This window comes from Malaclemys terrapin, chromosome 6, assembly GCF_027887155.1.
Source record: "Malaclemys terrapin pileata isolate rMalTer1 chromosome 6, rMalTer1.hap1, whole genome shotgun sequence".
Classification (NCBI taxonomy): domain Eukaryota; kingdom Metazoa; phylum Chordata; order Testudines; family Emydidae; genus Malaclemys; species Malaclemys terrapin.
Window position 1 is genome coordinate 67600954 of NC_071510.1, and position 24249 is coordinate 67625202.

Below are 24249 nucleotides of genomic sequence, written 5' to 3' on the forward strand. Positions count from 1 at the left end.
TGTGGTTTTTGTCTGATGTCAACATTGCATACAGGCTGAAAAATAAGCAATTCAATATTTGGTACCTGTGGAAATAGAGGGATAATTTGTTGAACTGTTACCTGGACGGTTAGGTCCTAATTCAGGAAAACATTTAAACATTTAGTGGTGTTGTAACCATATTGGTCCCAGGATATTAGAGAGACAAGGTGGGTGAGGTATATAATCTTGTATATGTATATACAAGAAACCCATAAATCACCACATTTACCTTAAGAGATCTAGTAACCACCCCAAATACACCAAGAAATCTGTTATCTAGACCGAGGCACTCAGATACCACAGAATATGCTCCACAGTGAAGGTCCAGGATATCACCTTGACACACTTAAAACTGCCTTCACCAAACCAGGACAAGACACCAGAGAAGTAGATTGCATTGTGGAAGAGGCCACGCAAATATCCCTAGAGAACTTGCTTCAATGTGGGGAGCGGAGAGCCTCTGACTGCACACCCCTAATTGTTACCTATTGTCCCACTCTGGAACCCATATGGGGTGTCAGTAAACCATTACAATCCATATTTGATGAGGATCACATCCTGAAATAAATCTTTCCCAAACCCCCTTTTCTGGCTGTTAAACAAAGCCCAACCCAGTCCCTGCCATAACAGATGCAAAACTTGCAGCCATATCCCCTGCTACAATGATCAGTTCCCCCATAACATGCATTTCAAGATCCGTGGGTCCTACACATGCCTATCACAACATGGCATGTACATCATTCGGTCCCGGTCTACATTAGCAAATTAGGTCAGTATAACTACATCACTCAAGGTTGTGAACAATCCACTCCCCTCATCAATGCAGTTAAATCGACCTAACCCCCAGCGTAGATAGCACTCGGGCGATGGGAGAATTCTCCTGTTGACCTAACTACTGCCTCTCAGGGAGGTGGAGCATTTAAACTGATGGGAGAAGCCCTCCCATTGACATAGGTAGTGTCTTTATTGAAGTGCTGCAGCATCACAGCTGTGCAATTGCAGCATTTTGAGGGTAGATAAGCCCAAAGTGCACTAACTGCCTCAATAACAGCTATGTTTGTGAAACGAGATAATCACTATGCTCTCGAATGAACTCACGCAGGGAAATGATAAAGACAAAAACACAATATCATTCATGGGAGAACACTTTTCACAAAGTTATTATTCTATGTCTGAACTCTCTGGACTTGTCCTCAAAGGAAACCTGCACAACAGCTTCAGAAGGTCTAACTCTGCTAGACACCAAAAATCATGGACTTAATAAAGACATTGGCTTTAGGGGTCATTACAACAGTCTTTAAGACACTAACCCGCCTTTGTTCTACAGCTGTAGAGATGTTAACTGCCCACTTCACCTTGAATAGTCCCTTGCAACATGTGTTAACTCCTTATCTGTTCCACCCTTGTATTTACCTGTGTCAGTCTGAGTACCTTTCCCAGACCTGAAGAAGAGCTGCGTGTAAGCTTAAAAGAATAAAACATATTACCTTCCCTCCCCCTCACTCCCTGTCTCTTTAAACATGTACTTAAGTACCATTTACTTAAGTCCCAAGCATAAGGGCAGTCCTGCATAGGGCTACTTTCCAGAATTGGGGCCTTAATAGCTAAATAGATATATAGCTTTAACGTTTAGCCCTCTTTAAAAACTGTGGTTAGTTGTAGCCTCCACAGCTTAGAACCAATGTGTCAGGCTTTATTAGTTCTAATTATAATTTAAATAGAAATCTATTTCATTCCAGGGTTAGTAAGATCATTCTTCTGTCTAGTAACAATGTCCTATAAATTGCTTCAAAGTACATCAGAACATGTATTGGAACATGTTAAGATGTGAATAAGTGTGAAAATACCAAAACTAAAGAGCAAAAGGTGTTTATTAATAAATGAATAAATAGTTTGGCAACAGAAACAAAATAGCCTGTGGTATGGTGGTGGAACAACTCAGTTCCCATAGCTCAGTGAAAACAATACATTGCTCTAACTCAGGGATTGGCAACCTTTGGCACGCGGCTCGCCAGGGTAAGCACCCTGGTGGGCCGGGCCGGTTTGTTTACCTGCCGCGTCCGCAGGTTTGGCCGATCGTGGCTCCCACTGGCTGCAGTTCGCCGCTCCAGGTCAATGGAGGCGGTGGGAAGCGGTGGCCAGCACATCCCTCAGCCCGTGCTGCTTCCCGCCGGCCCCATTGGCCTGGAGTGGCGAACCGCGGCCAGTGGGAGCCTCGTTCGGCCGAACCTGCGGACGCAGCAGGTAAACAAACTGGCCCGGCCCGCCGGGGGCTTACCCTGGTGAGCCACATACCAAAGGCTGCTGATCCCTGCTCTAACTAATGGCAACAATTTTCCATTTGGCAGATTTGTCTGTGTTTCTGTGAATTGTTTTTTTAGGATTTAGAAGAAGCTGTTTTTCTGCTCTGGAATGGATCAGAAAATCTAGATGCCCAGGAGTAGTATAGAATGATGGAATCAAAATGGAACAGATTTTTTTTTAATTGTAACCAATGTTGTGCCCTTGACATAAAAACTAAGTCATATATAAAATTCTTCTTAAATTTTCATCATAATAAACCCAAATTTACTGGTGAAATAATTAATCATTTAAAGTAAATTGTTTGCCTCACTGCTGGGACATCTAGTGTGCATAATAACAAAGAGGTTTTCAGTATATTTCCCTTTACAGAAGAAATGAAAAGTTAGGGAAATAAAGAAAATGACCTCCATCTGTTCAGCATATTGTCTGCATATTTGGTGAGGGCCAAAGCCTTAAATTACCATTTGCTTTTGGGAGCCTGGATGGCATAATTTCCTTCCTAAAGCCTTTGGAATAGGAGGAGATTTATCATTCAAAGGAGTGCTCTACAGACGTTTCTTGCTGTCATTGTTTTGTAGTGGGGAGCAGGTGTAAAACAGGTTTGATTATGTTTGCTGCACCATAAAAATTCCCACAACAGGTGTTATGGGGCATAGATAACCTCCCAAGAACCTTAGAAATTGAGAGAATCTGCAGAATTGAGCATAAGAGGATTATGCTATTAATCCAACATGTTTGTCTGATTGATTGTAAGGTATGCACATGTATGGGTATTATATAAAGAGAATAATAGAATAATAATCTCCATTATCCATGAAGTGCATTAACTTCTTACAAATAAAGGTAAACTAAAGTACTCGCTCTGTTTTTACTCAGTCCTTGCTTTGGCCAAACTCCCATTGTAGCCAGTGGGAGTTTGAATGAGTTTGGATTAGAGAATTTGATCAAAAATAAGGAAAACCTGGAATCCCCCATTTGCCTCAGCTCATTTTATGAAAATATGAAAACATCCTTTGAAAACCAGTGACTTTCATTGGACCCAGTGTTCTAAACTCATTTAAATTATGAAGTATCTGGCTTAAAATGTCACAAACTGGGAAATTCAGAGATAATACAGCAACTCAAATCTAAATCTAATGTATATTCCTCCCGACAGTAAATAATTTTACATACCAGGTGTGCTGCAAAATCACATTATCCTGGGGCTGATTAGAGATCAAGTTTTATCCTTAACTCTGGGTAGGTTTTAATTAGTGATGGGGAAACCTTGGGAGGTTCGGAGGTTCCATTCAGGTGTTCATCAAACCTTTTGACCCAGCACAACACTTGAGTGGAGACATCTAGTGACCTGACCTGTATTCCAAGCAGGTGTTATCTCCCTCCCTTGTGATTCCCCATCACACCCCCAAATCTTTCCTTTCCTATAACTGTCTCAACAAAAGTTACAGGTTCTTTCCTCTATTCTTAGCTTTGAAAACCCATATAGCAATAATGTATCTGGCTATTGTTGCTGGACATTTCAAACATCCTGGTACTTTTGGGATTCTCCTAGGGTTGAGTCCTAGGATATTTGTGGCATCGTTGTAATCCCAGAGTATGTATACAAGCTCAACAAATTTCATTCTTCTGATCTAGGATTTCAGAGAGACTTCTTATGAGGTACAGTCTGGGAGAAGGCTCAGAGTAACAGGATCTTTTAAATGATTAGCAGACTAAGGGCAAGAAGAGAGAGCCTACCATATTTCCCATGGTAACAGGAAGGGCATTGGATTAATATTGGATCTGGTGGGGGGTTGAAGAACAAGAGATTACAGTGTGTAAGAAAACCAGAAGAAATAGATGGAACAAGGAGTGAAGAGTTGGGTTTAGGTTTGGGTTTCATTTCAGATCAGAAAAGCCAGGAGAGAAACTGGAGCAGCGGGGGTCGGGTGACAATGGAATAGGATTTTCTGTACCTGAAGAAGTGTTTCAATAAGGCCAGTACTTATTTTGTCAAACTGCTTCACTCCTTAATATAATTTTTATGTTTCCTTGTTTGTTTGTCTTTTTAAGTATTAGTTTAGTAATCATTCTTTTTAAAAGGAGAAACTGTTCATGTATAAATATCTATAAAATAGTGTAAACAATCATTGCAGCCTATAATAAATAGGTAATGTATTTATAGAAAATACGGCCTTATGGGTGCATGATTGGGAGAGACTTATTGCTGTTACACTGACAGTAGAGATAAGGAAAGCAAGCAAACCCCTGAATTTAATTTGTCTATAGTATTCTCTACTTCTTATCATAAACTGTAGTGTAGCATTATCTGCTCTTAAAACAATTGTGGTGTCCTACCAAAAAGGTGGCCATGATTCAGCTGTGGGAGAAGTGATTTCTGTACAGGCTGAAGATGAGAATGTACATACTTTGCTGAAGCCCTTTGGGATGAAAGGTACTGTGAAGAGATTGAGGGTGCATTTTGAAAGTTATGCTTTCAAAGAGTCTCTTTTTTTCTCTCAAAATATAATGGTCAGATTCTTACTCATGTTGCATCCCTTACTCGTGTTGAGTGGAAATCATACATATAGAAAGGATACATTTGAGGGTTAAGTGCTATTTAATGCGAATAAGAGATGCAGAATCAAGTAAACCCCATAATGGGAATATAATTAGAAACAGTAAAAATTTTCAAAATGGTAAAAGTTCTGTGTGTGCCCACTGTATAGAATTACCATATATCATTTACTAGACCTCATTTAGTTAAAAAAAAATTGTAATTGTCCAACAGACAAAATATTACAAAGATTACAATCTGCTTTATAAGGCTTGAAATATGTGTTAACTACTTATGATAAACACTCTCTTCCACCTTGTATTTAACTGTGACACTCTGAGTATGTTTCCGAGACCTGAAGAAGAGTTCTGTGTAAGCTCGAAAGCTTGGTCCAATAAAAATATTAGCTCACCAACCATATCTCTTTAATATCCTGGGACCAACATGGCTACAACACTGCATACAATATCTCAGCATGCAGGGCCAGCTCCAAGTTTTTTGCCACCCCAAGCAAAAAAAATTGTCCCACACCTCTCCGCCCTTTCCCCGCCCCATTCCAACCCCTTCCCCAAATCCCTGGCCCCACCTCCTCCCCTGGGCACTCCGCATTTCCCCTCCTACCCCTCCCTTCCCTCCCAGGCTTGCCTGGGAGGGAGGGAGGGGGGAGAAGCGGAATGGCGGTGGACTCAGGGAAGCAGGTGGCAGTGGAGCGGGGGGGGGTGAGTGGTTCCTCTGGCCCCCCTAGGGTTACTTCCTGTGGCCCTCCACGTGCCACCCACCGCCGCAGCTCACCTCCGCTCTGCCTGCTCCCCTGAGCGCACTGCCACTGCTCCGCTTCTCCCCCCTCCCTCCCAGGCTTGCCACAAAACAGCTGATTCGTGCGGCAAGCCTGGGAGGGAGGGGGGAGAAGCGGAGTGGCGGCGGCGCGCTCAGGGGAGCATGCGGCAGTGGAGCGGAGGTGAGCTGGGGGGGGGAGCGGTTCCTCTGCCCCCCACCGCCAGGGTTACTTCCTGCGTCCCTCCCTGCACATCCCACAGCTGCAGCTCATCTCCACTCAGGGCCTGCTCCCGGCTTTTTGCGCTCCAAGGAAAAAAATAAAAAGGAGATGGAGTGCTGCCCCTTGTTAAGTGCCGCCCCAAGCACATGGTTGGAGTGCTGGTGCCTAGAGCCGGCCCTGTCAGCACGTTCTCTTATGCCAGATACCAAAACACAGATTGTATTACAGACTAATTGCCATTTTAAAAAGCAAAGCAGAGCTATCTGAATCATATTTGTAAGCATAAAACCCTCCCTTGAATCAGTATCTTTCTATTTTGTTTGAATTGGATAATTTACAGAGGCACATTTCTCTGGAAAAAATGTTTTAAGTGCATTTGTTCTGAGACTATGTGTACCAACATTCAGTCTGATGGCAAATTTAATAGACTAGTTGTACTGTAAGTCTTTATAAAAAATAACAGTATTAGAATCATATTTCTAACAATAATAGCTTTACTTGATGCTGCTGTAATCTCTAATACAGAACTGTATTTTTTTTCTTTAAATTGCCTGGAATGCAAGAGTGTCTTTTTAAAAAGTGGAGTGGAATATAGAAAGTTAAAAAGAGAGAAGTTTCAATTATTAAATGTTCCTCTGGAACCCTCTCTAAAATTGTTTGTTAGATGTCATTAAGGTCAATTTTTTTCCCCCTCATGATCTCATAACTAAACATGGTGAACTATTTGTTACAAACAATTTATTCATTGATTGTGGCCCATTTTTCTGATATCAAATAGTCTGTGAATAGATAATAACTTTTTACGCATTTGTTAATTATTCTTAATGGTTCAAATAGATTTGACAAATGTATTTGAACTTATGGATTATTCATGACCTGTTCATAGCAAGTACCTCTTTGAGTATTAGATATTAGGATTTCCTTGATTTAGTAGTTAGTTCCCTGTCACATTGTATAGCTTACATTCTCTGATTTGATCCTCTTACTTTTATAGATCTTGACTCACAAAACCATCTGTATTCAGGACAGCACTTCATCATTTGCATTAACTTTAAGCACTTGTTAAATAAAGCCCATTGAAAACTACTTTAAACAAGGGTCATGCTACTATTCAGTTGCTGAGATCCTACAGAATATTTTGCAAATAATTGTGAGAGAGCTACCCATATTGTATTTTAAGATACATAATTCTTGAAATAACTGTTTTTTCTTCACAGTAACAATATTTTCAGTATGTTACAAAAACTGTTTAATCACAGAAGTGAAAGTAGTGTACCCAAGACTAACAAAATACAAGGAAACTGTCCGTAACTGAGTTGTCCGGTGGCACCTTAAAGACTAAAAGATTTATTTGGGCATAAGCTTTCGTGGGTAATGCATCTGAAGAAGTGGGGGGTTTACCCACGAAAGCTTATGCCCAAATAAATCTGTTAGTCTTTATGGTGCCACCGGACTCCTCGTTGTATTTGTGGATACAGACTAACATGGCTACCCCTCTGATACTTCATAACTGAGTTGGAAATTAACAATATACTTAACTTTCCTAGAAAAGGTGACATAAGTATTCTGTATTTTTGCACTACCCTCCCATAGACTCTAAATGATAGACTAAGGAAGAGAGCTTATATTATACATTGCTTTTTGGGTGTTCATGTTGCTTGAATGGAACCAGGTTGGATCATTTGTGGTGTTAGATGTTGCTATTAAAAAGTGGTTTTTCATCTTACTGCACTGTGTTATAGGATGTGGCACTGACGACATTTAGGTGAAAAGTTGTGAAATTATGGCAGTACATATGAAGTTTGTTAAACATGAAAATAAGAGAATTTTTTTGTGAACAATGTATAACTTTTGTGTTCGCCGATAATGAAATTATCTGGATTAATGTAATCCAGCTAACTTTTAGCAATCCCAGTAGCTGTTTTTTTAATTCTAAATTGATCACTAAACACTTAAAATAAAAGTTGATTAATCACTTCAGAGATTAATTATAAGCAGGTGTATAAACAGTTGGAACATATTATACACCTGGTAACTATATTTGCTTAAATATAAATTCACTGTCATTTATTGTCCAAGTCTTCAGCTGGTATAAATGGACATAGCTGTTTTCCCATAGAGTATTGAAGTCAGTGGAGCTATGCCGATTTACACCAGCTGGCTCTAATTCTTTAGTCTGACTTTAATATATTAGTGGAAAAATTTGTTTGCAAAGATGACCTGCATTAGTGTCAGTGAACTATTTATGCTGTACTCCTCAAGGTGGAAATTGACTCCACTTTATCTATATCAATCACACTGTAGGTCAACACGCCTGTCGTGCAAGTGTTCTTTCTTTGGCTTTGAGTGTGAAAAACAAGACCTTTCAGCAAATGGGGCATTGTTCTCCGTATCCATTAATAGATGTCAGTGCATGCCTCAGGCAGGATTAATAAATACCAATCATGGAATCACATTCCATCAAGCCTGATAGACTGCGGCTTCTAGGTTAGACACATGGTCAACATATGTTGTTATGCAGTGCAAATCTGGACTGTTTAGCACTAACTTATAATTATTTAGTGCCCTGTATTTGCCCAGTTTAATTTTTAAAAACCTCAGTTTTAACTTTGAATGGGGGAATTCTGCCCCCTAATCTCTGCTGATCCTAAAGCATACGTGCTAGTGTGCCTGAAATCTGAAAAGCAGACCATGCTGTTCATTTAAAAAAAAATATCTGCCAGTTAATAAATAAGTTTGTTGAGATGTCCTAGGCTGGGGCATGAATATTGATGTGGATTTTGTGTTTACAAGTAAGTTTGTATTACACATAATATAAAAAGAATATCTTGAGAGTTTCTGTGAATATCTGCAGGGGAGTGAGTGTGACTGTGGGGATATTGTGAGTGGTACATATTTTGATGGCAATGTATAGAAATATGTCAATGTTAATTATCAGCTTCACATTCCACATCAGAAAACTGGAATAAATTTTGAGAGCCAGGCCATGAGTACCGCTACTGGATAGAACTAATATAAACAAAAGTAATTGGGAAATCCACATGAGCACATGTCCAAAATCAACGTAGCAAAGAGGCTGGCATTGTCTCAGGCATTATGATTCCACAATCTGGATAAAGAGTCTGTGTGGAAACCCAGACTGACTTGAGTGTCTGCTAGGGTGTGGTGCCCTGCAGTTTGTGTGACTCAGGTCATCAGTACTGAAGTTTAGTGTGTAAGTCTAAGTAATGCCTTTGACAGAATAATAACTCCTCCTCTACCCTCCCTTCCTCCTTCCCACTCCATCTGCCTCAGTAAGTTACATGCCCGCAGCAATGAAAAAATCAATAAACAGGTAGAGGCTGCAGTTGCAGGGATTAAAGCTATCAGAGCTGGGAGAAGCTGAGGATGGGAGTCTGACCTCTTTGGGATCCATTTTAACATGCCGCACAGCATGAGGGTGTCCCTTATCACTCTCTTACTTTATCGTCCTCATGTCTTGGCATGACTGTGCCACTGAGGCCCACAGACCAGACAAGTGCTTCACTTCACAGGCTGTAACAGAACAAAGATTCTTCGAGATGAAGAGGAGGGGCATGTGTGTTTACTTTGAACCGAAGTTCTTTTTCAAATGCAGATTTTGAGAAAGGACAGTGTTATTAAAAGGAATGAAAAATGTCCACATCATCAATAGGCAGTATGGAAAGGCTGTGAAATTAAGTGGGTAAAGGTGTTGCAGTACTTGAGCATCCCTAGAGCACTCAGATTTATAGGTGGGAAATAAACGTTGATTTCTTTGTTTCCCCCTCCTTCTTATGTTTTCTCAGGAAAGAGCAATTAGTTTCTATTTTTATGATTGCATTATCATTGCATATATATCTTTCTGGAGTGCTGGCTATAAAAAGACAATATAGGACCCAGCTGTACAAATAAATGTCGTTATGAGTGTGAGGAGGCTATATTAATAGTAAATAGAACAGACACATTTTTGCATTGTTAATAAACAGCTTTTAAAAAGAAGTCCTCCATATTTTTAAATCTGGTGCCATTGGTAGTTGCTTTAATGTAGCCATAGTTTCATATGCAGCACTGAGACTGGGAAAGTTTTTTGAAGGCCTAGTGCTTTTAATGGAATTTGCATAGAATGTGCTATCTGAAGATATTAGACTTATAGACAAGAGAAAACAAAATAGGCTATATTATTTTTCTGCTCAAATCCACCCCTTTCTCTTTTATTTGGTGGAGTCTCTGATGTAATGCCACCAAAACAAACCTCGCCCTGCTGATTATAGTTTTCTCAGTGTGGAGGGTCACTTTCAACCCTCAGGACTGCTCAGTTCTAAATGTGTTCCTTTGATTAAAAACCAAAGGTCAAGTTAGCTTTGCTCGCCTCTTTCTTCCCACTCCCCATCTCTTTAAATAAGTTGTCTGTCGGTTTTAGCATGTAGCATGATGTGCCATATATGTTGGCAGTTTATCAGAAGGGTAAACTTGTTGTTTAACAAAAAATAAAATGTCTACAATGAACAGAACGATTGATAACCAGGGGGAAAAGGATGAATTCCAAAGGGAAGGCAAACTATATAAACTGGCCCTGTGCTCTTGAAGCCCAGCGTAATGCCATTCCGTTCTGTACCATGCCACTGTGCTGTCTCGTTTTTGATTCCCTCTTCATTCCAAGGAGTATGCCATATTTTGTTGCCAGTGTGGGAAGGCAGCAGGAATAAGAAGTGAAGTTAGGTCCCTGGCACATTTGTACAAAGTGAAAAGGCAGGAAGACCATCTCAGCTTTAAAAATTTTATTAAGATGATGTTTAAAAAAAAAGTGAACAGAGTTTGAGCATAGACGTTTCTGGTTATCAGGGAATAATGTACAGATTATCGAGGGTGCAAAGTTTGGTTTAAGATCAGGTGGCATAAGGAATACATAATCTGCAATATCCCCGATTGGGGGTAAAAGGTTGATGGGTCAAAGTACAGGCATTGCGATATGAAGGTATGAAGTTCATAGAGTGGCTATGTTCGGGTGTGGAGTATAATGAGTGGATATGATGATGAGGATGGATTGACCCTCATTTGGTGAGATTTAATGTTCAGGGAGTTTCTGGTTCCAGTTCATATAATCCAATGGAGAAGGTCACTTGGTCTCTTTCTCATAGTGGGAGAACGATGTCACTCTGGCTCACGCCTCCTGGTACTGTCGATGGCCGGTGATGTGCTTGATGTAGATGTCCCTGGACCATAGGATGGCATCTGAGACCATGAGGCGCCGCATGAGCTGTGCGTAGCGTTGACCGATCCCACAGGTCCGCAGCACACGCTCGTTGCAGGGATCCCAGGACGATAGGTTGTTGCAGTCTGTTGTAAAACAGTAATTTGAAGTCTGATGAACTCTCAAATTCAGGGACTAGATTCTGCTCAGCTGTGTAACTGTGATGGAAGTGGGCCAATCAGAGCAGAGGCTTGGGCACAAATCTTTTGGGTGCCTGTCCTCTCATGGAAGCCTGACAATTGCAGAGCAGCTTTAGCTGAATGTATGTGATCATGTCTTATTTTGATCAGCTGTATCATAGCAAAGACATGTAATTATCATAATCTAACAATTAGTCTGGCATCCTTTCCCAGTTTTTAATTACCCCCGATAAATGATAATTTAATAGAAGACTTAGTGACAAGAGAATAACTTTCACTCTGCTTCATGTACTTAAGTTGCTTCTTTGCCTAGGCATGATTTTGCGGCATTGCTTGAAGAACAGTCTTGATTATCATTTTCCCTATTTGTTCTATCAGTCATTATTTTGTCTCCTAATATTGTTTTCTTATAATATTTGAATTTCTCCTAACTTGTGGAATTGTAACATATCACTCTCTTACTTTATCACCCAAAAGGTCATGGTCAAATCTTCTTTATTACTTTCATTTTTGTTTGTTTGCTTGCTTTCTGAGGTTGGTAATACATTTTTAGGTGCCCTAAAATGTCATTTATTTCATTATATGATTTTCTTGGCATCTGGAAAATGCTGAATATTCTTCTGATTTGAATGGAGCTGAAATTAAAATAGCTCTTTGATTACTTCATTGTTTGTGCATCAGAATTAGTGATGATGTCAGCACAGCTATATGAACAGAGTTTATTAAATGTTGTGACAAAGCCAGTAAAGGGAGCAGAAAAGCATTAATGGGTGCCACAAAAATAACAGCCGGAAAATAAATTAACAGCAATAAAATTATGTACTTAACCCCACAGCCCCCGAGGTAATTAGTAAGCATGAAACTGTCCCCATCACATTATAGAAATTTTAAGGTAGATCAAATATGAGTCCTGGGGGGACTGTTTAAAAGAAAAAAGAATAAATAGACATAGGTTTTCCTGTTATGAGCAACCATGCTTCCATCAGGATTCAATGGAAGTGTGAGTTTAACTTTGGATGTTGAAAGGTTTTGAATAAATCTGTTTCTTAGGAGTTGATTAAGCCACCGATAACACTGCTCTACAGCCAAAATGCTTCTGAAATAAATGTAGTCAAACCTTACTAATTCTGGGTCACTGAGAATGAAAATCATGCTTAAAATTGTTGATTGGCTCTAAGACACCTAAAAAATGGGATTCACAAAAGCCAGCATGCAGAGCAGGGAGCTGCCTAAGCTAGCCAATAGGAAATGCTGAGGAGGAGTGTGACCTAAATGCCATCCATCAGAGTAAGTTAGGTGTTTAAATGCAGCCCAGAGGGAGGCACCTAACGCCACATGGAGCAGGGGGAATAGAAGCTGGGTCTCCAACCTCTCAGGTGACTACTCTAACCAGCATGTTACAAAGTCATTCTCTCTCAAAGGCAAAATGCATAGTTAAATTATTTAAACACAGTGGAACAGCTTCAAAAGCTGAGACTGAGACACACCCATCCCAGAATATCTGATAGCCCAATGGTTAGGACACTCTCCTGGAAGCTGTGAGACCTAAAGTTAAATCCCTTCTCCACATCAGGCAAAGGGGAAGACTGAATCTAGGTCTTGTAGCTCCTGGGTCAGTCTCCTAACCATTGAGCTAAAGTTTATAAGGCTGCGCCTCTTCTAGATGTTGTGTGTAGGGTTGCCAACTTTCTAATCTCAGAAAACCGAACACCCTTGCCCTTCCCCATCCCTTCCCCGAGGCCCTGCCCCTTCTCCGGGGCCCCACCCCCACTCACTCCATTCCCCTCCCTCCATCGCTCACTCTCTCCCACTCACTTATTTTCACCAGGCAGGGGGTTGTGGTGTAAGAGGAGGTGAGGGCTCCAGCTGGGGATGATGGGTTTGGGGTGCAGGAGGGGGCTCCAGGCTGGGGTCAAGGGGTTTGTAATGTGGGGGGTGAGGGCTCCGACTGGGAATGTGGGCTCTGGGGTAGGGCCGGGGATGAAGGATTTGGGATGCAGGTGAGGGTTCTGGGCTGGGGCAGGGAGTTGGGGTGCAGGAGGGGATGAGGGCTCTGGCTGGGAGTGAAAGAGGGGCTCTGGGCTGGGACCAAGGGGTGCAGAGTGGGGGAGCTGAGGGCTCCAGCTGGGGGTGCAGGCTCTGAGGTTGGTCCAGGGATGAGGGATTTGGGGTGCAGGAGGGGGTGAGGCTGAGGGGTTTGGAGTGTGGGAGGGGGCTCCATGTTGGGGCAAGGGGTTGGGGTACAGAGGGGGATGAGTACTCCAGCTGGGGGTGCGGGCTCTGGGTTGGGCCCAGGAATGAGGGATTTGGGGTACAGGAGCAGGCTCCAGGCTGGGGCAGAGGGTTAGAGTGCAGGAGAGAGTGTGAAGCTGGTAGTGCGTCACACATGATATGAATTGCATCATGTTATTCCTAGAAGTCATGGATGATGCAATCATAACGAAGCTTACATCACTCTGCTGAACAAATTGCCCTATATCACCTCTAGAAATCATGCAGTGTCGTGCTCTCTTATTTGTCAGTGTTTGATTTTGCAAAGGGACACATTTCTGTTTAGCCAAAGTGAGCAGAGATGCCTCGTACTTGTGTGAACAGTGCAGATAACTTCTGCTATGTTGGTGGTGAAGTGACTTTTGCATCACAAAAGCGCAGTATAACCACTATGGTTAAGAAAGCCTATCACCTTTATTTTGGCTGCAAAACTGGAGATCAGGACAAGAGGTGGGCCCCACACATATGCTGCAACACTTGTGCAACAAATCTTGGCCAGTGGTTGAACAGGAAAAGGAAATCTCTGCCTTTTGCAGTGCCAATGATTTGGAGAGAGCCAACAGATCATACCAGCAATTGTTACTTCTGCATGGTGCCTCCAGTTGGGAAAGGTGTGTCAAAGAAGAAAAAGTGGACTGTGCATTATCCAAACATTCCATCAGCTATACGCCCAGTACCCCACGGAGAAGGACTGCCGGTTTCTGATGCACCAGAATCATTCTCACTTGAGTCAGACGAGGAAGAGGAAGAGGATGAAACTTCTGGTCCTGAACCATCAATGTCACAGGACCCACATTTTCTCCCATCCTCCTCCTCTGAACCACACCTCATAACACAAGGTGAACTGAATGACCTTGTCAGGGATTTGGAACTACCCAAGAGTAAGGCGGAGCTGTTGGGCTCCAGGCTACAGCAGTGGAATCTCCTTGCAGGAGATGTTAGGGTTTCCATGTTCCTTGACCGTAAAAAGGATCTTGTCCCATTCTTCTTCATGGAAGGTGATCTTGTAGCCTGCAACAACATCGATGGTGTGATGGCAGCCCTCAACATCGTTCACGATCCAGATGAGTGGAGACTGTTCATTGATTCATCGAAGATGAGTCTTAAAGCTGTTTTACTGCATAATGGCAATGCTTTGCCATTAGTTCTAGTTGGTCATGCAGTCCATATGAAGGAAACCTATGACAACATGAAACAACTTTTGAGGTGCATAAACTATGACCAACATCAGTGGCAGCTTTGTGGCGATTTGAAGGTTGTTGCTCTCTTGCTTGGTCTGCAGACTGGATACACAAAGTACTGCTGTTTTCTCTGCTAATGGAATAGTTGTGCAAGAGATTCCCACTACATCAAGAAAGATTGGCCACTCCGACAGTCATTGGAGCCTGGGAGGAAAAGTGTTTAGCATCCACCACTTGTTGAATCAAGGAAGATTTTGTTATCACCCTTACACATCAAGCTGGGTCTGATGAAGAACTTTGTCAAGTTGACAAAACACAAGCAGCTTTCAAGTACCTCCATGGAAAATTTCCAAGGTTAAGTGAAGCTAAGATAAAGAAAGGTGTCTTTGTTGGTCCTCAGATTCGTGAACTTCTTCGAGATGATGTATTTGACCATGCACTGCGTGGCAAGGAAAAGACGGCATGGAAAGCCTTCCAGTTAGTGGCAATAAATTTTCTCGGAAACAACAAGGCAGACAACTACAGGTTGTTGGTGGAAAACCTCCTCAAGGCATACAAAAGCCTTGGTTGCAACATGTCACTAAAGATAAATTTTTTGCACTCTCATCTAGATTTTTTTCCACCGAACTGCGGAGCAGTGAGCGACGAGAACGGCGAGCGATTTCACCAGGACATTGCAACAATGGAGAAACGCTATCAGGGCAAATGGAGCCCATCAATGCTTGCAGACTATTGCTGGACAGTGACAAGAGATGCTCCATTTAATGAATACAGAAGACAAGCCAAGAAGTGCCGAGTAGACACTGAATAGGACTAAACTATGTACAGAATAGTTTTTTGCCTTTTGTTTCATAATAAATTTTATTTATATAACCCTTTTGCTGATTTTTAAAGTGTTACATAAACAGGACAGGTGAAATATTATCATGTAAAGCAACCATAAACACATGAAAAGACCTAGGTTTACAATTTATGATTAAAACTCTACTATCTACACAATATACATAGACATAAAATGTAAGAACTTAAATATCTTAGAAACAGTAGCCAATCAGTTGTTTTAATTGTCATATTTGAATTCAGCACATCAAAATACATAATAAATAGCACATTTTATCTCTGAAGCAGACGACTTCTCAAAAATTGTAGACCAGTGTAATGTGTTGATTATGTCATTATAAGTAACACAGCACACCTATACAAGGGATCAGTGCTGCTTTGGGTAGATACATACATCAAATACAGCTGAAGGGACATCAAAATGTTGTCATAATAGACACCAATATCTCTCCAAGAAGGATTTAATTTTGTATAAGATTGTACTGTATTACGGCTCTTTGAGCTCTGGGGTGAAAACATTTCATGCACAAATACCCAAATACATTCAACCCTCAAAACAAAAACCTTCTACTGTGCTGTTTCTGACGAAGCCCAGCTAGTTCATTCGTTTGTTCTTTCTTTCCCACTCTCCTGTTAAATTTATGTTGAAAATTTGTTGGATCACTGATTCACTGTTGCCCTGCACTTTGTGTAGTCAGTAACATTAGGACAAGTGGGTGTTTAATGTTCTGATTTGGTAGCATCCACTTTGCATAGCTATTAACAGCTATGCAAGGCAACAGAGAATCAGGGCCACCATCTGCAGTTGACTACTCCTGGAGCTATAATCAAGACTAGAATTTCAGCATTCATAGTTACAACACTTACTTGAACTAAATTCCTGTTAAAATTAAAGACCTTTCATCCATTTGAGAGAACAAACTCTGAGCGAGGGAAGGGATGACGGTACAGAAGGAAGTGTTTCCTGGGCACTCAGTTTGAAATAGAGGAGCTGCTAGTAAAATATGTACTTAAGAAAGGATATAACTAATATGATTTGTATGGGAGAAGCAACAAGCAGAAACTAATGCAGTTTTTTATCCATCTATATGATAAAATAGGCAATTAATGTCAGTTGTGCTATTTTTTAAACCAGGTTTTTATATTGTTTATTTAAAGAAGGAAAGAAAGTGACATAGAGCAGCATGCAAAATACTATTTCAGTCTAAATATCTAGTTAAATAATTTCTTATTTCAGTAGCCAACAAAGTTATTAAATTCAAAATGAGGCTTGCATATGCTTCAGAATTTATAATTGTGAAAAAATGCATGTGCACAGACTGTGTGCTTGAATTTGCCTTAATGGATAAGCAGAGCACCAGAATTAGGTTCAAAACATTTTTGTCAGCATCATGTTTCTGTCATTTAAATTGTCATGCAGCTTTTTCACCATGTCCTGAATTTCTGGTGCCGAGGATTAAAAAAACAAAAACAGGAGGCATCTGAGAAATTAAATATCCTTATGTCTGTTGTTTCTCCCAACTATTCTATAGTGGTATCAGTGTAAGTTTTGTGTAATGAACACGTATGTGTAGGCTATGGAAAAATTTTGGGTTAGAAGGTACTTAGCAATCTGTTTTTGTGTTTCTAATGCCTCTTACCACCTTACAGCCTATTAGCTAGCTCAGTAGTATGTAAGTTTCCATGGCACTGAATGAATGTCATGTGATAGAAAATAAAGGTTAATTGTTTGAAGGATGGACATGTTTTGCTGTGTGTAAGAGAAAGCATAAAAAGAAAATTGACATTATTGACAAAAGGAATATTTGCAGAACCCTCCTGGCTGCAGGGTTATCTCTTGCCGCCCCTACCCCCCACTCCCATATTCAATTTTGAGACAAAGTAGCCATGGCTGCTTTCTCCTTAATCTAGCTCCTGATCCTGGCTTGGGTCTGTGAACATGCACCCCTCCCCTATGCCTCTAATTGGGTATGGGGGTCCATGTGAGTGGATCCCAATGCAGGATCAGGGCTGACGTGAGGAAAAGTAAAGGAACATCTCTGGCTTTGGGAGAGACAGTAGGGGAGAGCATAAGGTTTACATTCTGAGCTGAAAGGAACAACAGAAGTGGGGGAAGAGGAAGATGCTTGTTATGACATAAACACAGACTGCTGTTTTCTCATCATTTCTCAAAACATATTTGTAAACTAATTCCACCTCCCCTCTCTGTGTTGCCGCGTTCTACATGCAGTTGGCTAACGGGAGCTGATATATGCTTTTATTTAAAGCCAAAGCTTTTTCTCACTCTAATATTTGGTTTCACGCTAATAATATTAGGTTTGCAGCTGGTAAATGTCAAATATATTCCCTTTGGATTCAGTATAGGGTTCTTGAAAGGCTGTTTTATCTTCTAGTTTTGAGGCTTCTGAGATGATAGATTAGCCAGTTACTAATCAGCATATTTAACTTTTTAATACAAGAAGTGTCCTTTCTCTCTTTGTTTTCCCTTTCTGAGCATAATATGGCAATTGAAGGAAGAATGTGGTCTTAATATACTCTGATAGCCTCGTTGGAAATTAACCTCATTGGTAAAATAAAATAAGTTTTGAAAATTCAGTGAGCCTCTGTTCCACTTAGCTTGGACTCACATTACCTTGGTTACTGAATCCCACAGAACATTACAGGAGAGGGAATAAATGTCCTGTCTGCTTCCTTCCTCTCTAATATCCATTCTGTCTCCTTTCAGTATTGCTGTTACTATATTTATGGAGGGAAGAGACTTCACTCAGTTGCTTGATAAAATATCTGGTATATGTTTTCCCTGAAGCAGGTTCACTGCTGTGCCAGCAATATCAGCTAAAGACCAATTTACACCACTTTAAATATGTGCCATCTTCTTCCTTTTTCAGACATTTAAATGTGAATGCTTTTTGGCGATAGCAAACGATTATGGAATGAAAGTACAGACACTGTAGGGAAAAGTTATGAAAAAAATACCAAGAGAAAAAAATGACTTAGCTGTGCACTTCAGCTGCAAATCTGCTTTGCAGTTAGTGTTTCCTTCAAGGTTTTCCATTTCCAGCTGTCCATATTAGTGACATGGGAGTAAACTGAAGAGCTCGAAGAAGACCATAGGGTCCATGACTTGTAGAGACAGAAGGAAGTTCAGCCAGTGCTTAATTTGTGCTGGGGCTGAGCCTGGACTCCTTCAGGCTTAGCAGTTCATGGTCCTGGCACCTCTGGGCTCCCGGCCAGCAACCGCTGCTCTCCAGCCACCCAGCTCTGAAGGCAGCACAAAAGTAAGGGTGGCAATACACCATACCAGGCCACCCTTCTGCACTGCTGCTGGTGGCTGCGCTACTTTCTGAGCTGGACACCGCTCTTCGGCCACCCAGCTTGAGCCCCAGCACCTCTTTCATTACAAATTAAGCACTGATGTCATCTCTGTTAAAAAGTAATGGAGAAAAGTTAGGTCATGGGGGTTTTTTGTTTAAAGGAATAAAATGGAAGGACACCAGTAGAAAGGGATTAGACAATTTCAACATTTAAAATATTAGGTGGAGCAGCTCTTTCATTCCTAGTAGAGATGAAGTTTAGATCACAGATTTTTTTTATTAATCTATCTCTTATTTATATCATACCCATTTACCATAGCCTTGGTTCTTAAGCTCCCATCCTTAAACCATAATTGTCCCTCTCTATTTGGGAGAGGTCTAGTACCAAGGAACCTGGTGAATAATAGTGCAGGAAAGCTTGCAGTGACTGCATGTTTGCAGTGTCTACATGTGTAACCCACACACCACCTGGGTGCGGTGTTCTGTCCCATCTAGTGGCACTGAGACCACTTAGAGAGAGATAAAATGAGTCTGCTCTACAGCCTTAGCTAACAGCTTTTAGCTCATGTGGTAGAGGCTCATGCACTAAGATCCAGAGGTCCACAGTTCGATCCCGACCACTGACGACCAGGGTCTGCCGGTGTTACGGGACGGGGCTCGTCTGGGATTTCAACTGGGAAGACACTGAAGCTCGGGATGTGCTTCCTCAGCTAGGGGAAGTATGTAACCCACATACCTTCTGGGTATGGTGTTCTGTCCAATCTAGTGGCACCAAGACCACTTAGAGAGAGAGTTAAATGAGTCTGCTCTACAGGCTTAGCTCATAGCCAGTTGGCTTTCAGCACATGCTGTAGCGGCACAAGCACTAAGTTCCAGAAGTCCCTGGTTCAATCCCACCCGCTGACATTAGCGTTACACATGCACAATGGTTAAAGCCAGGTAGGGCACATTCTTACTCTTCTTTTTTCATTAAAAAATAGAATTTTAGAAAAAAATAAATAAGGAGATTGTTGGGAAAATTGGGCTTCTGTATACATAACTCACACGATATCTCTGTTCGTAACCTCTAGGATACAACTAATGATTTAGATAAATGAGATTTTGTTTGAATTGACTGTATTTCAAAAAGACTTTTCCGTATTACAGGAGGAAACCATGAGGCTGTGTTTTAACTAGAATTATACAGCCATTTCAGGCTTTTTCCTTTAAAAATCTATGGTATTGAAGCAAAATTATTGTAGGGATATGAAAAAGTATAGTTTGCTCTGAATATTTCCTTGGAGTACCAGCAGATCATTGCTTCTCTCTGAAATTAGGTAGAAGGACCCAGGTGGCAGATTTCAAGCTCGTCAGGTATTTAAAATATGCCCTTCAGCTGAAAAGAAGCATTATAGTTAAACCTTTCATTATCCCTTTATCATTCTGTGGTGCACTTGACAACTGTAGCAGTCAAAGAAAGACGCCACAAGTAGTGATGAGCGGTCAGCTTGAAGTGGAATGGGTCAGTGTTTGGTTGTACTAGTTGCCCAAGGGGAAGTTCACATCCATTGACAGACTTACAGATGTTGGTTTGTGGAATCTTTAAATGTATTAGGGTGGGCTCACGTGGAGGGGTTGAATTTCTTCTCATAGTTTCTTCCACAAATCATGCCAGGCATTAGAAAGGCAAAGTAAGTGACACGTGCTAAACCTCCTCCTTTGAATGTCTAAAGAATCTTTAGTAATAATCATATAAAGGAGTGCATCTGGGCCACTGCCTTGCACTACATTTCTCATCTGGCTCTCATTCAGAACTGTCAGGTTAGGCTGAGTGCTGATAATTCATATCCCAGAATCCTTTTATCTGAACATAGCAATATCTCCTCTGTGTACTTTGGCAGAGGAGTTACACTGCTTTTCAAATATCTTTAAAAAGCAATCCAGGCTTTTCTTCCATCTTGACAAAGTGTTGCCGGTAATGAAGAAAAAGTAAACGTAGTTGTGCTGCTGTAGTCAATTTAAGTACTTTTAGCCAAATCATCTTGTAGCACAGAAGTGATTACTGCTGGATTTGGTGGGGATTGGTGATTTTGTGTGCGTCTGTGTCTGTGTTGATGTGTATAGTGAGACTGATTTGGTGAACCTAGTGCATTTTCTCTTTCTTTTCCTCTTTTTGCTTAATTTTAAATTAATAAAAAAAACCCTTCAGAAGACCACAGGTGAAAATATACTTTAACTTAGTGTACATTAGCAAGAAGATAATTCTACAGGCTGAAGGAATAAAAGTGTAAATGATCATGGTACTGCATAAGCAGGTGCTACTCTGCTGATGTCAACAGAGTAGCATCCATTTACACCAGGAGTGAATTTGGCCAGGATTATTTTGAAAAGTGAATGATGTGGCTGAACTGAAATGAAGTGGAAGTAATGACATTATCATCCTAGAAAGAGAAATCTGTAACTAAGTATCCTGAGTTAACTCTATCTTTTGTTTTCATGTTTCATTTAATTTTAGATTCCAAAGGGGTGACTACCACATTGATGTCTGCATCAATGATTATTTGGATGTGTTCTGCCCTCACTATGAAGATTCAGTGCCAGAAGATAAGACTGAACGCTACATTCTTTACATGGTGAACTTCGATGGCTATAGTTCCTGCGATCACACCTCCAAAGGATTCAAGAGGTGGGAATGCAATCGGCCTCATTCCCCGAATGGACCATTGAAGTTCTCAGAAAAATTCCAGCTCTTCACTCCCTTCTCATTAGGATTTGAGTTCAGGCCAGGCCGGGAATATTTCTACATCTGTGAGTATATGGAGATTTGTCATTGTTGCACAACAGATGTAAGAAACCAGGCTAACTTTTTCACCTATGTTTTATGAAGCTGCAAAGGACCAGCCTATAGGTGCGGCAGATGTCTCTTAGTAAATGCAGACTTCAGGATCCACAGATTCATTAGCTGGGAATCTAGAGTAAAAATGAGATTAAAAGCAGTTTCTTTTCCCCACATGAAATAGCATGTCAGCCTGTTCAATGAATCTTTGCTGACATTTAAATCTAGAGATACTAGTATAGTTTTTCAAACATTCTAAAAATTGTCAGGGGAAAATAATTAACTTTGTATGCATAAGTCCCTAACTGTTCTTATTTGTGTGATTGAAATACCCCTGCCATCATCATCGTCATCACCAGAGGGGAAATGCTGTATACCCTGAATATGCTATAGCTGCACATGCCAACATTGTAAAGTAATAATGTCTCAGGGTGAATACTTCTTGCACCAAGCCAAAGAGAATTTTATTCAGAGCAGCTGATTCTTTAATTGTGGGGAATATTAAATGCAGTGGAAGCAGGTTCCAAGAAAATTAGCATGAATAAACACCTGCATCAGTAAAAAGTGATGGCGAATGCTGTGTGCTGCAATCTGTGTTCCAAGGAGACTGCACCAATACTGCTTTAGGCCTGAGAGAGATGAGGAAGGGGGGAAACCTAGAGGAGAGGCAGGATAACTGCTGGGGATAAAGGAATAAAAATATCAGGAGGCTAAAACTGGAAAGTTGAGCTAACTGGGATTTCATGATCTCATAAACTAGTCTGGAGAGCTGACACTCCTTCAGCTAGCTTGTTTGGCTAATACTCCAACAAAGATCTCATTTCATCAATTGGTTATGTACCTGAAGTCTCCCGTTTCCTAACAAGTTTCCAGTATTACAACTGCAATATTTTCCCATGCTTTCAGTGTCAGACAAGGGAATTAAAAGCTTTAAACAGGGCTGTAGTTCTCAATAAATATTGCCTTCATGTCTGTAGATGGCCTTTCTACTGTGAAATAGTCATTCCACCTCATTTCACCAGAGAAACTGAATACATAGCATTCCTATTTTTCAGCCTCATTTCTTCAGCATTTTCCTTTTTAAACCTACAGGGAAGTGTACTCGTAGTGAATTGTTTTCAGCTTCCTTTCCTCCCCATCAAATAAAGTTTTATAATAAGAGGGATTTTAGCATCACAAGAATACTGCCTTGTTCTCTCTCTCTTGCTGTAGTGCAATAAAAAAAAAGAACTAACAGTTTTATCATTTCAGTACTGATTCCCTGAGATAGTCATGAGAAAACATGTAAAGCCTGATGCCATTTCACATCTTGTAAGTGAATAAAAAAGGGAATCATAGCTATGTGGAGAATGTTGTAGAATAAATAATACACATTGTTTGAGTCACTTTACTCATGAAAACCGCCCATTAACTTCTGAAGGAGTTTTCTGTCACTAAAGATTACAAAATCAGGCCCCGTGTAAGCATCAGGCTTGTCTTTTGGGTGAATTTTTTCCTTCTTAAAAATCCCGTTGAGAAAACAAGTAGGGATATATAAGATGAGGAATGAATTCTAATTTGCATCATGTGATTACTTTGCAATAAAAAGCTGTACAAGTACCATACCACACAAATTGTTCAAACCTCCTTATTTGCTTTCTAGATTAAAAAACAGTAATAAAAGTGAAAACCAAACAAGAATGTCGAGAAATCTCAACTTGGTCTAAATAGCTAATAGCCTGATTATCAGAAAATACAAAATCCATTGAGCTTTATAAGCAAGACATTATTATTCAAATGCACCCACGGTGCTTATAACTGGTTTTCCTCATTTGTGGTTAAATTCAATATTTCACTAAAAATAATTATGTATCTTCTATAACATTCATTTAACGAAGTCATTTAACTGTCAAGGGTTCCCATCAAAGTAATTGTTTCAAAGAGCTTTAAAATATCAAGAGTTTTATGCTGTTCAACTAAGTTTAGCTGGAATTACTTTTTTTTAATGAAAGGTAAAATAGCACAAAATTAGCAGCTAAGAGATGTCCATTTACCAGTAATATATTGGCCTGGTATTCAGTGAAATTAGATTTTCAGCCATATTTCAGAGACACAAAAGCATTCTCTCTCCTTTGCTATAGTTGAAATATTTCTTCCTCTTCATTCTTTCATCATTGTGGGCAGTAGCACAGAGTAGCTAATACAGTGATCCTAGAGAAGCATCATATACTGTGGTAACAATTAAACATGAAGATTCTCAAGGAACGGTTTTCCATCATGACATTTTTTTTCTTCAAATGTGTGCTGAATGAACAAGGTGGTAAAACAGTTCCTTGTTCCTTCCGTGAAGTTATCAGCATGCACTCCAGTGCAGGCCACAGAAACAAGCATTTCTACCTTACTGTCTGAATGGTTAATATGCTCATTGCTGTGCAGGGGGATATTTCATCTACTTATCAGATCCAAAAATTTTGACCTTTATAAACATGCTGTCCAAGGACAGAAAGCTAGTATCTTTTTCAGCTTGGTGTATTTTGTGAAACTGGATCCAAATTGTCCAGTGACTAGATAGCCTGGAAAGAAAGGGGAAATTGAGCTAT

At 40.5% G+C, this 24249-nt stretch overlaps 1 protein-coding gene across 2 annotated transcripts in view; it reads left to right on the forward strand.

Annotated features, from left to right (window-relative positions):
- EFNA5 (ephrin A5) overlaps nt 1-24249 on the forward strand; it is a 269392-nt gene that overhangs the window by 203237 nt on the left and 41906 nt on the right. For both annotated transcript variants that reach the window (XM_054032599.1, XM_054032600.1), the window contains exon 2: nt 21350-21642. In XM_054032599.1, the coding sequence (XP_053888574.1) occupies nt 21350-21642 (293 nt within the window). The remainder of the gene's footprint in view (nt 1-21349; nt 21643-24249) is intronic.